Source organism: Vulpes lagopus, chromosome 14, assembly GCF_018345385.1.
Source record: "Vulpes lagopus strain Blue_001 chromosome 14, ASM1834538v1, whole genome shotgun sequence".
Classification (NCBI taxonomy): Eukaryota; Metazoa; Chordata; class Mammalia; order Carnivora; family Canidae; genus Vulpes; species Vulpes lagopus.
This window is the reverse complement of record NC_054837.1, coordinates 20,089,208-20,103,242: the sequence shown is the minus strand read 5'-3', so window position 1 is coordinate 20,103,242 and position 14,035 is coordinate 20,089,208. Positions and strand designations below refer to the sequence as shown.

Genomic DNA, 14,035 nt, shown 5'->3' with positions numbered 1-14,035 from the left:
GCCTGAGGGCCGCCCGGCCCCGCCCCTCCCCGGCCCCGCCCCTCCCCGGCCCGGAACCCGAGCGCTCACCGCCCGAGGTCGGCGAGAAGCCCCGCGCCCCGTCCGCGTCCATGGCCGCCGCGCTGCTCGCTCGGGCCTGGGGCCCCAGCCGCCGAGGTGAGTGCGCTCCCGCTTCCGCACAGCGGGGCGGCGGCCCGGGCCGGCCAGCGGGCGCGAGTCCCGGCGGCCGGGCCCTGCCCTGCGGCGCCGGCGGGGGGCCGGCTGCACCCCCTCCGGGCACGCGCGCGGCCTTTGGCCCAGTTGGGCCGCTGCTGGCGCGTGCGCGTCCCCGGGTCCCGCCCGGATCCCCGCCCTCCGCTCAGCACCCGCCTGCTGAGGACTTGGGGCGCCCCTCCTCCCGAGCCAGGCCTGGAGCTGAACCCGGACCCAGGGTCCGTGACCTTGGGCGAGACGCTCGGCCGGTCGGCCTCATTTGGCCTGTGTGTAAAGTGGTCCCAGCGCCGTGTCACTGTCCTCACGGAGTCACCGGGATGAGATCGCAGGCTGTGTGAAGCACCCCGCTCGGCGCCTGCCATAGGGCGCTCAGTAAACGTTAGGGCTTGTGGATGATTTCATATTGCACTTTTCCAGCTTACTTCTCTCCCACTGTAGCAGCAGTGACACATGTGGCCAGGGCTTCCCTTGCCTGCAGGACAGCAGTAGGGGGACCCCCACGGAGGGCTGTCTCTGCGAGGCCCTGTGCTGAGTGCGCAGTCAGCATCGCTTTAACCCTCGAACCCTAAGGAGCTGAATACTGCTGGCCTCCACATTTTCTAGGAACAGAGGCTCAGTGAACTTAAGATCCTTGCCTAAGGGGCAAAACTGTTTTCTTAATATGATTGGTGTCATACTGAAGATTGAGTGGGATAGTTGTGTGCAAAGTGTACAGCAAGTGGAGTAAGCATTCCGTTGGTGGGTTTCTAAACAGCAGTGCTATTGGCATTTTGGGCCAATAATTCTTTGGACATTGTAGAGTGTTAGGCAGTATTCCTGGCCTCTATTCACTCCATAGCAACAACTGGAAATGTTTCCGATCATGCCTAGGGAAGGCCCACTCAGTCTGTTATGATGGTGATCATGCAGCAGGACCTTCTGCATTCGCCTTTCTCTAACACCTGTTCTTGCGGGCAGCTCTGCGTCCTCGGGACTGGCGTCGGTTCCATACTGTCTACCAGTCTGTGGAACTGCCTGAGACACACCAGATGCTGCGTCAGACATGCCGGGAATTTGCTGAAAAGGAGCTGGTTCCCATTGCAGCCCAGGTAGACAAGGAGCATCGCTTCCCGAAGGCCCAGGTGAGAGTTCCAACTTCAGCAGCCCCCGGTAGTGGTCTGCCAGCTGCTCCTGGATATGCAGTGACAGTGATAGCCAGAGGTACTGAGATTCCAAACCAGGAACTCCCGGGCAGGTCCTGGAACCCAGAAAATGCTCTGGAGGTTTCTTTCACCCAGCATGAGGCCTATCGTGCAGATTTAACTCCTAGAATAACAGTAATGGTGGTGGATGGGTGTCATGCTTCCTGCAGGCCAGGCATTGTGCTAGTAGTTATAGTCAGTGCTTGCAGGATGCTTACCATGTGCGAAGCCATCTGCATCTCACAGTAAACCTGGGAGGTGAGGGTACTAGGATTATAGACCCTTTTGTATAGTTGGTAAACTCACATTGACTAGGGGGAGTTAAATAATATGACCCAGGTCATGGAGCTAATGAGTTGCAGAGTGAGGGCTGGGGCCCAGCTCTTCTGCTGGACCCTGAGGTCCCAGTGAGTATGCTCTTTCTTTCCTGAGCCTGTGTGTTCATCTCTTGACATCAGCTGACATCTGTACTTTCATGGTTATTTATTTATTTATAATAATAATTAAAAAAAAGATTTTAATTATTTTCGGAAGGGAGTGTGAGAGTGTGAGTGCATGAGCGGGGGGAGGGGCAGAGGAAGGAGGGAGAAGCAGGCTCCCAGATGAGCAGGGATCCCCAATGAGGGGCTTGGCCCCAGAATTCCAGGATCATGACCCTAGCCAAAGGCTGACGCTTAACTGACTGAGGCACCCAGGCACCCTGTAATTTCATGTTTAAGATGTTCCTGCTCTATCCTTGGGGCCTGGCAAGCCCTGTGGCACATGGTATAAATATCCCATAGATTATTTGTTCAGTAAAGAACTTGTGGAAGAGTAAACCATTCTGGCTTCTTTTCCTTTTTTTAAAATTTTTTTTATTTATGATAGTCACACAGAGAGAGAGAGAGAGAGAGACAGGCAGAGACACAGGCAGAGGGAGAAGCAGGCTCCATGCACCGGGAGCCTGACGTGGGACTCGATCCCCAGTCTCCAGGATCGCGCTCTGGGCCAAAGGCAGGCGCCAAACCGCTGCGCCACCCAGGGATCCCCTGGCTTCTTTTCCTAGCCTGTTTTTCATCCTAAGGAAGTCAAGCGTTCTGGTTGCCATTTCATATCTCCTGAGCTCTGGGGCTACTTTTCCAGCTTAGAAAATACTGTGCTGTTCACAGCATCTTGGGTACTGTGCCTGGGCTGTGGCAATATGCAGGGAACTCAAGATGAAGTGGGTGAGTGGCGCTCTGGGCATGGAAATTTGTTGGGTATCCTTCAGGTGTTATTTGCCACTTGTCAGCCCTTCTAGCCCTGAGGACATCTTCACTTGCAAATCTGACACCATTTTGCTTCTAGAATGCTTGCAAGATTTAGGTGAGGTAATATATGTCAAATTCTGGAGCCTTGGGCAGCCCTTGTGGCTCAGCGGTTTAGCGCCACCTTCAGCCCAGGGCGTAATCCTGGAGACCCGGGATCGAGTCCCACATGGGGCTCCCTGCATGGAGCCTGCTTCTCCCTCTGCCTATGTCTCTGCCTCTCTCTCTCTTTCTCTCTCTCTCTGTGTGTCTCTCATGAATAAATAAATAAATAAAATCTTAAAAAAAAATTCTGGTGCCTCCTTGTCCTGGAGAAATGATAGTTATCAACACTGGTGTCATTTTTATTACAGTCAAGAAATTTGAGGCAGAGAGAGGTTAAGTGATTTTCCAGGAGTACTGATCTATGCACTAGAATTCATGTCCCAAGTCTGGCTGGCTCCAGATCCCTTCTCCCTCTGCCCTCCACGCGTTTGTTCTTGGAGCCCAGCTGGCAAGCAAGGAAGCCCTGTTCTGGTTGGGAATACTGCCGTTGAGGACCTAAACTACCCTTCTGCCCTGCGCACCCACACGCACTGCTCCAGGGACCTCATCTGGCACTCTCCCTTCAGCTTTCAGTACCATTCATGTAGATGTGAACAAACTCCTCTCTTTGAGGAGATAGGTTGGAAATAAGCAAAGGGCAGGAAGAGTTTAGAGGTGCTGCCCTCAGAACAGTTGTCCTGAGATGTGGCTGTGTGCTGGGGCTTCTCCTGCCCAAAGACAGATGGCATAATTTGCTTTTCCTGTTATTCCTATATTCCCTCAAAATCTTACTAATATGACAGACACAGATTTACTCTGGGCAAGACAGCTGGCAGTAGAGTAAACTTTTCCCCAAGCTCCTCTGAATTAGTCCTCCTGCTCTATAATCTCCTCCTGTGTTTCATGGGGCCAGGGGATTTGCAAGCCACCCCTCCGGAATCGTGGTAGATGAGGTATGGAGAGAGGCGGCCCATGGCCGTGGGGTGGCAGGAGGGCTGGCTCAGGAGGACTCGCCGAATTCAGGGCCGTAGCTCAGAGTCCCCAGAGCATCTCTGTCTGGGATTACGCTGGCAGGTGTTTTTACATCTGTGATGTCATTCAGTATCCTGAGTACTGCTTTTGTTTTTCCGACGGAGGCGCAGTCACTGAATTGCCCTTGGGGCTGTAGAGTTAGGGAGAATTTGTGCTGCATCTTCTGATCTTGCCACCACCCCACATGAACGGGACTCTTGTCTGGGTGGCTAATGGGGTACAGAGGTTAATCAAGGCTTGCTTCCCTTGAAGATTCCCAAGATTGAAGCCCGCTGGATCTGTGCGTCTATCCCTGGCTCTGTTACTCTGGATGGTGCTCCGTCCCCAGGTCTAGAAGGGAATCCAGGGCTTACATGGGCAGGGCAGAGAGATCAGAGAAGTAGATGTACACATTATATGCAGGTTGTGAAATTCAAAATGATAGTATCAACTAATGTTTCCAAATAAAATGGTGATAAGAACAGGGATGACTGTCATTTGGGGATTACTGTCTTCCAGTTGCTTATATGTCACATTTTCCACACAACACTCTGAGGTAGTTACTTAAATTCTTTTCAGTTTTTAGATGAAGAATCTGAAGCCAGAGGTTAAGTTTCTTGCTTAACAGCCACACAGGTAGAGTGGGAGGGGCCAGATAGATTCTTGAGCCCCAACCTGGCTTAGAGTGAGTGCTTAGTAATTTCTAATATTTTTTTCCTGAAGAATTTTTTGCCCACCCCCCCAAAAAGTGGGTTTATGGGGGAAGGTTCAAGGGGAAAAGAATTGAGGGAGGCAGGCCAAGGATTAGGTGGAAGGGCTAGTGCCAGTTTCTGTTCGCTTGGCTGGTTTGGGAACCTAAATTGAGCTTCAATTTTCCTGTATCCAAAACCAAAAAGAGAGGAGAGAAAAAGAAAGAAAAATTTACAATGTTCTTTTATTATAAAGGGAAATAAGATGTAAAATGGTGTTTCAACTGATTATGGACTCACCAGGCTTCCAGCACGTGGGGGCTGTATATTTATTGTCTAAAATAGTCCCCCGGCCAGCTGGCTCAGTTGGTAGAGCATGCGACTCTTGATCTCAGGGTTGTGAGTTCAAGCCTCATGTTGGGTGTGGAGCCTACTTTCAAAACAAAGCAAAAAACAGCCCCATTTCTTCTCCTTCACTCAGTGACTGTTTATTCAATAACTTTACCAGCCCAGGTTCGAGACCTGCTTTTCCTCATGTCCTCTCTCTGGTGATGCTGCTTTGCTGACCTAGTTAGCCACATAGAAACTTCTAGAACCATACCCCGTTTTCTTCTTCCTCTTATCCACTGAGTCTAGTTAATTCCTTTTTTTAAAAAAAATACTTTATTTATTTATTCATGAGAGACACAGAGAGAGAGGCAGAGGGAGAAGCAGGCTCCATGCAAGGAGCCTGACATGGGACTCTATCCCGGGTCTCCAAATTCACATCCTGGACTGAAGGTGGCACTAAACCACTGAGCCACCGGGGCTGCCCTAGTTAATTCCACCCTGGAAATGTGTCCTGAATGCCCCCTCCCACTTGTCCCAAGCAAGTTCGTCGATCTGTGTCCCAGGAGCATCCCTGTGTCCCAGGAGCATCCCGTTCACCACCTGTGTCGTTGTGCTCAGCACGTCACTGCATGCCGTCAAGAATAGTCAGCTTCCTGTTCACGCCCGCACATCTCTGTCCACATGACACCTTGCTCTGAGGAGGTGCCCAACATTCAACAGATGGTTGCTGAATTGAATGGGATGGTGAGGTGACCCTGCATGTCCAGAGTGGCCCAGCATGTAGCACCCACCAGCCACCGGCGGACACCAGAGGAGGCAGCACACGGGGCTTCTTTCCCTTGAATAAGCAGCGATAACTCCAGCAAGTTAAGAGCTTTGATTCTTTCAAGGAAGTTAGTTTTGATTCTGTTGAGCAAATGCAAACTCAGGGTAAATTTGATTCTGTGAAAATGTAAGCTCTCAAGGCACCCTGTGGTGTTGTTTCTGTATGAAATGCCTGCTAAAAATTTCCCAGAGATGAAGGCTGCTGGTGCTGCAGGCTCACTGTGTCACAGCCGGGAAAGGGGGCTTGGGGGCTTACTTTTTCTCGCATTTTCTCTTGGGAGCTTGGAGACTGCTGGGATGGTGTCTCTTTCTGGGATGTGAGCCTGGCTTCCTGGCTCACAGACACAGGGGACCTCAAGTGGCCATGCGAGCAGCTCCAGGACGTTCCCCAGGAGCTGGGTCTGAAGCCCAAGTCTGTCTGCTGGAGCAGCAGGGAGCCTGGTGGCCAGCGGCCATCTGTGCTCTCAGAAACCATCTCTACCGCCAGACACACACGTTCTTTGTTTCCGCTTTCTTTCTTTCTTTCTTTCTTTCTTTCTTTCTTTCTTTCTTTAAGATTTTATTTATTCATGAGAGACACAGAGAGAGGCAGAGACATAGGCAGAGGGAGAAGCAGGCTCCCTGCGGGGAGCCTGATGCGGGACTTGATCCCAGCACCCTGGGATCACAACCTGAGTCAAAGGCAGACACTCAACCACTGAGCCACTCAGGTGCCCCTGTTTTTGCTACTTCGCATCTTGTCCCAGTTTCTTTCTCTTTTCAGTTGTCATTTCCCAGTGAGTCCATGCTGGCTCTCCCTCCCCCGCTGCCCGCATCTTTCCCCAGAAGACACGCTTCGGCAAGCGTGTGTCACCACCAGCATTGCTTCTGCCTCTGTGTTTTTCCTGGAACGTTCCTGTGGGCTGGCTGTAGCATCTTGCCAGGGATCTGGTGACCTGTTTCTGAGTAGAAAGTTTGGAAACAGCAGAGCCAGGCATCGCTGATGAAATTGGGTGAGCTAGATTGTGTAAGGCCCTGGTCTGGGCCAGGGGTAGGGGAGCTATTTTCAAAGGTGCTGGAGCTGGAGGCCTTTTAAGCAAACAGAGCAGGTAGCGGGGAGGACGGGACCTGGGTGAAACTTGAGGGGAGACTGGTCACGGCTGTCCTGAGAACTGGCAGGATAGCCCATGGGAGGTGCCTGCTAGGGCAGAGCGCCTGGAGCCCTGGCTTCCTTGTGGCCCGAAGTGTCACCTCTCTGGGAGCTCCCCCACCTGCAGAAGGAAGGCAGGTCCCCCTCATTCTGCCCACAGCCCCTCCCCCTCAGGAATTTGGGTTTCCTTTTTGTTTCTTGGGATGAAGTGGAGTCGTGGGGTGCTGGACTAATCTGTCCTTTATTCCAGGGCTGGATCTGTAGGGCTCTGGGATGAAGAGGAGGTTGGGTGGCGCTGGTAGCGTGGGGCAGTTGGCTGGTAGGCCAGAGAGAGCCTTTCGGCGAGGTACCTGCCGAGGCCTGCGCGTTTCCAGCACCTGGTGGAGTGTGGCCCTGGCTCCCGACCCAGCTCTGTACTCCCTGACCAAATGCCGGATCCCCCCGGCCTGGGTGTGTTGGTTGCCTTACAGTATGGGTCTGACGATTTCTGTTTCTGTTTTAAGGTTGTGCTCGTACTGGCACAGGGCCCTGTGAATCCCCATATGGATTGAGATGCAGTGCAGTGTAGACTGCTCTCTTGCACCCTGGGTGCTTCCTGCCTGCTGCAGTGGTACAGTAACTGAGCAGGCCCGTGTCCTCTGGCTGTAGGCGTATGGTCCCCACAGAATGTTTGTTTTTTTAAGAGATTCTCAAAATGACACAGCTGGAGTACCTCTTAGTCTTTTTTTTCTTTTTAGAGAGGGAACATGGTGGTGGGGACGGGGATGGGTTGGGGGAATCCATGAATCCATGCCCAGCGCCGGGCCCAACACGGGGCCCGATCCCGCGACCCTGAGATCATGACCCCCCCCCCCCCTGAAATCAAGAATAGGATGCTCAGCCAACCAAGCCCCCCAGGTGCCCCGTCTAAGTCCCTTTTATCACCATCTGTTGGTTTCTTTTTGCTATTGTGACAAACGACCACAGACTAGTGGCTTAAAATGACACCCAGTTACAATCCGACAGTTCCTAAAGGTTGGAAATCCACCTGGGTCCTGCTGGGCTGAACTCAGTGCGCTGGCAGCTCTGGAGAAGGGTGCGTGTCCTCGCCCTTCCAGCACCGGCTCCTGACCCCCTTCTAGCCCCCCTTTGGGTCACTTGGACCCCTGCTTCCATCGTCACCTCTCTCCCTTGCCAGGACCCCGTGAATAATCCAGGGTGATCCCCATCTCCTGATCCTTAACTTAATCTCACCTGCAGTGGTCCCCATGTCTGCCTGGTGGCCGTGGAGTGCCGTCAGTGCCTATGGGCTCAGCAGTTTGTGCCACTCGGGTGGACAAGAAGTGTCTGCCCACCCCCCACCCCCGCCTCCCCTGTGCTTTTTGGAGACGCTGAGGGGCATGAGGCCACCCCAGGTGCAGAGGCTTATAGGAGGGGTTCCCATGGGAACAGTTCAAGGCAGCATCAGGTGAGAATTTCCTAGAGGGGAAGGCACATCATTATGGAAGTGGCCCTCGTCCCAAGCTGTCCAGGTGACAGCTTGTCAGCCACCTCAGGACGGTGAGCGCATTCACCCATCGCCCCACTTGTGCCTGGTGCTGTGCTCAGCATCCTGGACATATTGTCTCCAAACTTCGATGGTTCTGTGACACGGCTGCTACTTGGGGAGGGAGTATAACACAATCTCAGAGGTAACATTCATTATAGAAAAATGAGAAAATATCACAAACATTCTTACGTTTGCTTCTTTGAAGTCAAAATAGGGTAAGGACACGGGCACAGGAATCAGAATGACACGGGGGGGACTCATGAAAGCCATGCTGCTCCTCCTCCCCTGCCCCCCCCCTCACCCTGGGCCCTCTATTTTATTTTATTTTATTTAATTAATTAATTAATTTATTTTTAAAAAGATTTTATTTATTTATTCATGAGAAACACAGGAGAGAGAGAGAGAGAGAGAGGCAGAGACACAGGCAGAGGGAGAAGCAGGCTCCATGCAGGGAGGACATGGGAGCCCGACATGGGACTTGATCCCAGGTCTCCAGGATCACACTCTGGGCTGAAGGTGGCGCCAAACCGCTGAGCCACCCGGGCTGCCCTGGGCCCTCCATTTTAGTCGCTTCCTTTCGAAGCCCAGTGTGGTCTGCATTGGTCCCCAGAAGGCAGGCTTACGGAGGAGACCCCGGAGCCACTGCCGGGGTGCAGTTGGCCACAGTGCTCATGAGCATTGGCCCCGAGCACATTGCTCCCCGTGTGTGAGCTCCAGAGAGCCTCAGGTGGGGTTGGGCTCACAGTAGGCACTTGGTGGATGACCATTACTGTCATTGTGGTTCCAAAGCAGAAACTCCAAGCTCTTAGCCTTCAGGCAGTGGGAATAACTCAGTGAGCAAAAACCAGCTCCCCCCTTTGTGGTCAAGGAGCAGGACCCCAACCCAAATTGGCAGAATAATAGGTGTGAACTTCAGCTGCATGAGCCCTGCGTTAGAGAGCATGTGGTTTGAAGACAGAGATAGCAGCTGCAAGAAGTGAGGCTTGCGCTGGGATCTGAAGGGCATTAGTGACCGGAAACAGCATGTGCAAAGGCCTGGTGGTGGGGAGGCAGGGGTATGTGCTAGAGCTGAGGTGAGTATGGCACTGTGCTGACCTGCTCCTTACCTTGGGAAGACCCCGAAGGGGAGCTTTCCTGTGCCTTCTGCGTGCTCACTGGTTCTGGCTGAGGACACACGGGTGAGCCAGTGGGGATGTGGGGGCAAGAACAGCTTGAGTGCACAGTGCTATCATGTAGACCTCAGCTCAGGCTGGGTCTTCGGCTTAACCAAAGGAGCAGTGGATCAGGGATCATGGGGAGGGGGATGGGGCCACATGGCCTGAGTTTCTGCAGGCACTGGCTCAGGAGCAGGACGGAGGGTTTGGAGTTGGGGGAGGTGAGCACTGGCCCCCAACTGCCCTTGCCGTGACTTCCTTCCTTCGGCCAGGTGAAGAAGATGGGTGAGCTTGGGCTTCTGGCCATGGATGTGCCTGAGGAGTTCAGCGGCGCCGGCCTGGATTACCTGGCCTACGCCATTGCCATGGAGGAGATCAGCCGGGGCTGCGCCTCAACAGGAGTCATCATGAGTGTCAACAACGTGAGTACCCCCTCCTGGGCCCCTGGGACACACAGGTGGGAGGGAGGCTCCCTGTGGGCAGGTGAGCACTCTGGCTGTGTCTTCCCGGCATCCTGGGCACAGCCACACTTTGGCCCCCAGCCCCCGACCAGCTCTGGGCTCGGTCGTTTCAGGTGGGGCCCTGGGGAGAACAGGTCTTGGAGTGGGGTCCCCAGGCAGTCAGGTGAACCTGGACTTGAAGGCCTCTGACCACCTTCCCCTGGTGCCCCCACCCCTATAGTCCCTCTACTTGGGGCCTATCCTGAAGTTCGGCTCCAAGGAGCAGAAGCAACAGTGGATCACCCCTTTTACCAGTGGCGACAAAATTGGCTGCTTTGCACTCAGTGAACCAGGTACCAGGGTGGGACAGTGAGTGGTTGGCCCCCATCCCCTTGCCTGGAATCAGGGTGATAGACATGAGTCGGACCTGGGTTGCCCCTGGGGCAGAGGCAGGAGCGGGGCCATGAGAGGGAAGGGCACAGGCCTTCGGTGCAGGCAGTGGGGCTGAGCTCTGGCTGCGTGGAATCGGCCTATGAGGACACAGTCACCCCAGCTGGGCCAGGAGGGATGCCTGGCTCTGGGGTTCCTTCAGTGTGCAGATGCCCTGCTGTGCCCCCTCCCCCACGTTCACGCCCTTGGGCTCCTTTGCACAGCTCTGGGGGCTGGTGTGGCTTTCTCCTGGGAGCCAGCACTGGGATTCTTTGGAGGCCAGGTCAGGGATCTTCCTCCTGGGGCTGGGGCGAGGCCAGGTCCCCTTGGAGGGGGGGTTGCGGAGGGCAGTGGATCCTGAATCTGTGTGTGGGGCAGGGAACGGCAGCGACGCGGGAGCCGCCTCCACCACTGCCCGAGCAGATGGTGACGCGTGGATCCTGAACGGCACCAAGGCCTGGATCACCAATTCCTGGGAGGCTTCCGCCGCCGTGGTCTTTGCCAGCACGGACAGGTCCTTGCAGAACAAGGTGGGGACCCCGGGGAGGGGGCTGGTGGGACCTCTGGGCGGGGCTGCTCCTGCTGTCCCGCACCTTGGGGTCGCCCCTTCCTCTCCCGCCCGCGGTGCCTGAGCGGGAGTCCGCGCCTTCCCCCGAGGGGCCAGCAGAGGGCGCCCCGGGGTGAGGTCCGAGAGAGGAGCGTTTAGGGGCTGGTTTGAGTCTGGGGCGCTGGAGTAGGGGGTGTGGCCGAGTCCGGTCTCAGAACCTCATTGCCTGCCTCTGGGCATTTCAGGGCATCAGTGCCTTCCTGGTCCCCATGCCGACACCTGGGCTCATGCTGGGGAAGAAGGAAGACAAGCTGGGTATCCGGGCCTCATCCACAGCCAACCTCATCTTTGAGGACTGTCGTATCCCCAAGGACAGCCTGCTGGGGGAGCCGGGCATGGGCTTCAAGATCGCCATGGTGAGCCTGGCAGTGGGGCCCGGCCCGTGGGGCCACGCTGGCCAGCCACTGACCAGGGCCTTCCCCACAGCAAACCCTGGACATGGGGCGCATTGGCATTGCCGCACAGGCCTTGGGCATCGCCCAGGCCGCTCTTGATTGTGCTGTCAACTACGCCGAGAATCGCAGGGCCTTTGGGGCGCCCCTCACCAAGCTCCAGAGCATCCAGGTAAGGAGCGGAGCCTAGCCGGGATGCTGGAGGGAGGGCAGCTTGGCCTTTCTTTCCGGCTCTGGGTGAGCTTTAACCGGCTCCCACGCTCTGCTCCTCCTGCCTCCTGTCCTCGGAGGGAGGGGCAGCCACTGACTGCCACGGTGGGGCTGGCTTGTTGCAGTTCAAGTTGGCGGACATGGCCCTGGCGCTGGAGAGTGCCCGGCTGCTGACCTGGCGTGCAGCCATGCTGAAGGATAAGAAGCAGCCTTTCACCAAGGTGCCTGTGGGGAAGGGGTCTCCCTAGGGCATGTAGGCATGGCCCACAGCCTTGGTGCGCCGAGGGACACGTCTGGGTGGGCTTCCAGTTCCTTGGGCCTGTGGGGTTATTACTGCAGGGGAAGGCTCCCCAGGCCCACCCCTGCTGAGGGCCATGCTGGGGTCTCCTCCCCAGAGTAAAGTTTCTGACCCCACCGTCCCCATGTTTAGGAAGCAGCAATGGCCAAGCTGGCTGCATCAGAAGCTGCAACTGCCATCAGCCACCAGGTGAGTGTCTCCAGCGCAAGAAGGGGTGCCTGGGCGATGAGCCCCCTACCCCTGGTCCCTCAGTGTGGCCGGTCCCACCCCTGACGCAGCTTTTCCCTCCCACCGCCTGCTTTCCCTGTTAGGCCATCCAGATCCTGGGTGGCATGGGTTACGTGACAGAGATGCCGGCCGAGCGGCACTATCGTGATGCGCGCATCACCGAGATTTATGAAGGCACCAGTGAGATCCAGAGGCTGGTGATTGCGGGGCACCTGCTCAAGAGTTACCGGAACTGAGCCCCGAGGAAGGGCTAAGGAGCACCGCACATGGGGGCCAGGCTGGCCTGCCTGAGGACAGTGGGAAACGGCAGGAGCCAGGAGGCCTTCACCCTGACGCTCAGGAATGCTGCGGGGTGCCCAGCTTGGGGGGCTGTGCCTCTTCTTGCCAGGACCGCCCAGGGCCCAGCCCTCTGGTGTGGACTCTTCTGCTGCCCTCACCTCCACGCACCCCAGACCAGACTGCCCAGGCTAAGCCTGAGAGAAAGGAAAGGTGAGGGAAGGAGACCTATTCGGAAGACCCCTATCTTCAGCTCCGCTTTTAGACGCTGCTTCCTCTTCACACCTGTGCCTTCTTTTCTTCATCAGAGTGGACCTGGTCTCCTGGAGGCGGGGCCTTGGGAAGGGCTGAATTACCACCTTGGGACCCCCCCCCCTTTCCTTGCTCAGCGGGAGACCCAGGTGGGGAGACTCAGGTGGGACAGGCTCTTGGCAGCATCTGCTCTTCCCTGAGGTCAGGGGTCAGGAGGAGGAGTGGGGTGGGAGCCGAAATGTCAGGGCCCAGAGTAGCAGAGGTTGTGTTTCCTCTGGCTCCCAGGGCTGCCTTGGGAAAGCTGTGTGCCTGGCTCATCGTGAAGCACCTGGAACCCCATAAGCCTGTTCTTTATAAATTATAAATGAGCGGGAAGAGGTTTGAATCCTCCTTCAGGACAATCAGTTGTGGAAACAGTAATAAAGCGTACCTGTGCCTGGGTGGTCTGTCCTTGCCTGGGCGCTGCTGGGAAGGGGAGATGGTCCGTCTGCTAGTGAGCTCTCTGACAGCTGCCATCTCTGAGTGTGTGTGTGCATGTGTGTGTGTAAGGCTGACTGCAGGGGCATTCATCTGCCAGGGAGAGCTCCAGCACGAGGCAGGGTTGACCTGCTTCAGGAAGGTACCACCTGGGTCCCTGGGCTGGGTGAGGGTCTGGGACAGCGATGCTGCGGAGGGAGGACAGGTCTGGGCCTCTAGGCTAGAGGACCTTGTCCCGGGGACTGTGCACGGTGGGTCCAGGCCCTGAGTAGGAGGAAGGGAGGGTGCCGCACAGGTGGGGAGGGGACAGGGTGGGGGGACAGGCCTGAAAGCCCGCTGTGGAAATGGGGCGCCGCAGCATCCTCTGCGTGCTACCTGGCTGCTCCCAGGGGCCGCAGAACCTGCTGGGGACGGGGGTCTGGTGCCCCTGGAGCCGGAGCCCAGCTTTTAACGACTGCCACTCCGTGCGCTGGGGCAGCGGGAAGAGAAACGGAGCAGAGGTTTCTTCAGGGGAGCCCGGGTCAGCCCTCCCGGAGTGGGGAGGCCTGGGGACGCGAAGGGACCCATTTGGAGCGCCCATCACGGGGTGGCCGACCTGGAGCCGCGCGCCTAGCGTGGGGTCCTGCCTCGGACCCCTTGACCCGGCTCCGCGTCCCCAGCCCAGGGGCTCGCCCGTGCGCCGCGGGGCGGGAGGCGTGGAGGTGGGGTCTCCCAGCGCGGCGGGGTGGCGCCCACAGGCCGCGGGGCCGGCGGCAGGTGCAGGGTCCGGCCAGCAGGTCGCACCTGCGGCCGCAGGCGGCTGCTCCCCGCGCTCCCCAGCCCCGGGGGCAGGCGGATCCGGGGGTTGTGCGCCCCGCCCCCCCCTGCTCCCAGCGCACCCTCTGCGGGTCCCGGACCCGCCGCTGTGGCGTCCCTGGGCTCGGGGGCAAGCGGGAGGTGCGGGGCGCGGGGTGGGATTCGGAGCTTCACCCCAGTTTGACCTACTGCACCTGGGAGGCGGGTGAGTCTGCCCCCGCCCAAGTCGCTGACCCTACGAGCAGCCATCGCAGGGTGGGG

The 14,035-nt window shown here is 56.8% G+C and overlaps 1 protein-coding gene across 1 annotated transcript; it reads left to right on the top strand.

The window, feature by feature from the left end:
- On the top strand, positions 1-12,942 carry ACADS (acyl-CoA dehydrogenase short chain). Its single transcript, XM_041729351.1, has 10 exons — positions 1-156; positions 1,171-1,334; positions 9,643-9,792; positions 10,052-10,163; positions 10,618-10,769; positions 11,032-11,202; positions 11,273-11,410; positions 11,574-11,669; positions 11,879-11,935; positions 12,058-12,942. Exons 1-10 carry the CDS (start codon positions 111-113, stop codon positions 12,208-12,210), a joined length of 1,239 nt encoding a protein of 412 aa, XP_041585285.1. The 5' UTR covers positions 1-110; the 3' UTR covers positions 12,211-12,942.
- Positions 12,943-14,035: the final 1,093 nt, after the last annotated feature.

What these genes read in the sequence shown, in the direction of transcription:
- ACADS (XM_041729351.1), top strand. Translation starts at nt 111, where the DNA reads ATGGCCGCCGCGCTGCTCGCTCGGGCCTGGGGCCCCAGCCGCCGAG. An exon ending in TCATCATGAGTGTCAACAAC is followed by an intron (nt 9,793 to 10,051) that starts GTGAGTACCCCC and finishes CCACCCCTATAG; the next exon opens with TCCCTCTACTTGGGGCCTAT. An exon ending in CTTTGCACTCAGTGAACCAG is followed by an intron (nt 10,164 to 10,617) that starts GTACCAGGGTGG and finishes TGTGTGGGGCAG; the next exon opens with GGAACGGCAGCGACGCGGGA.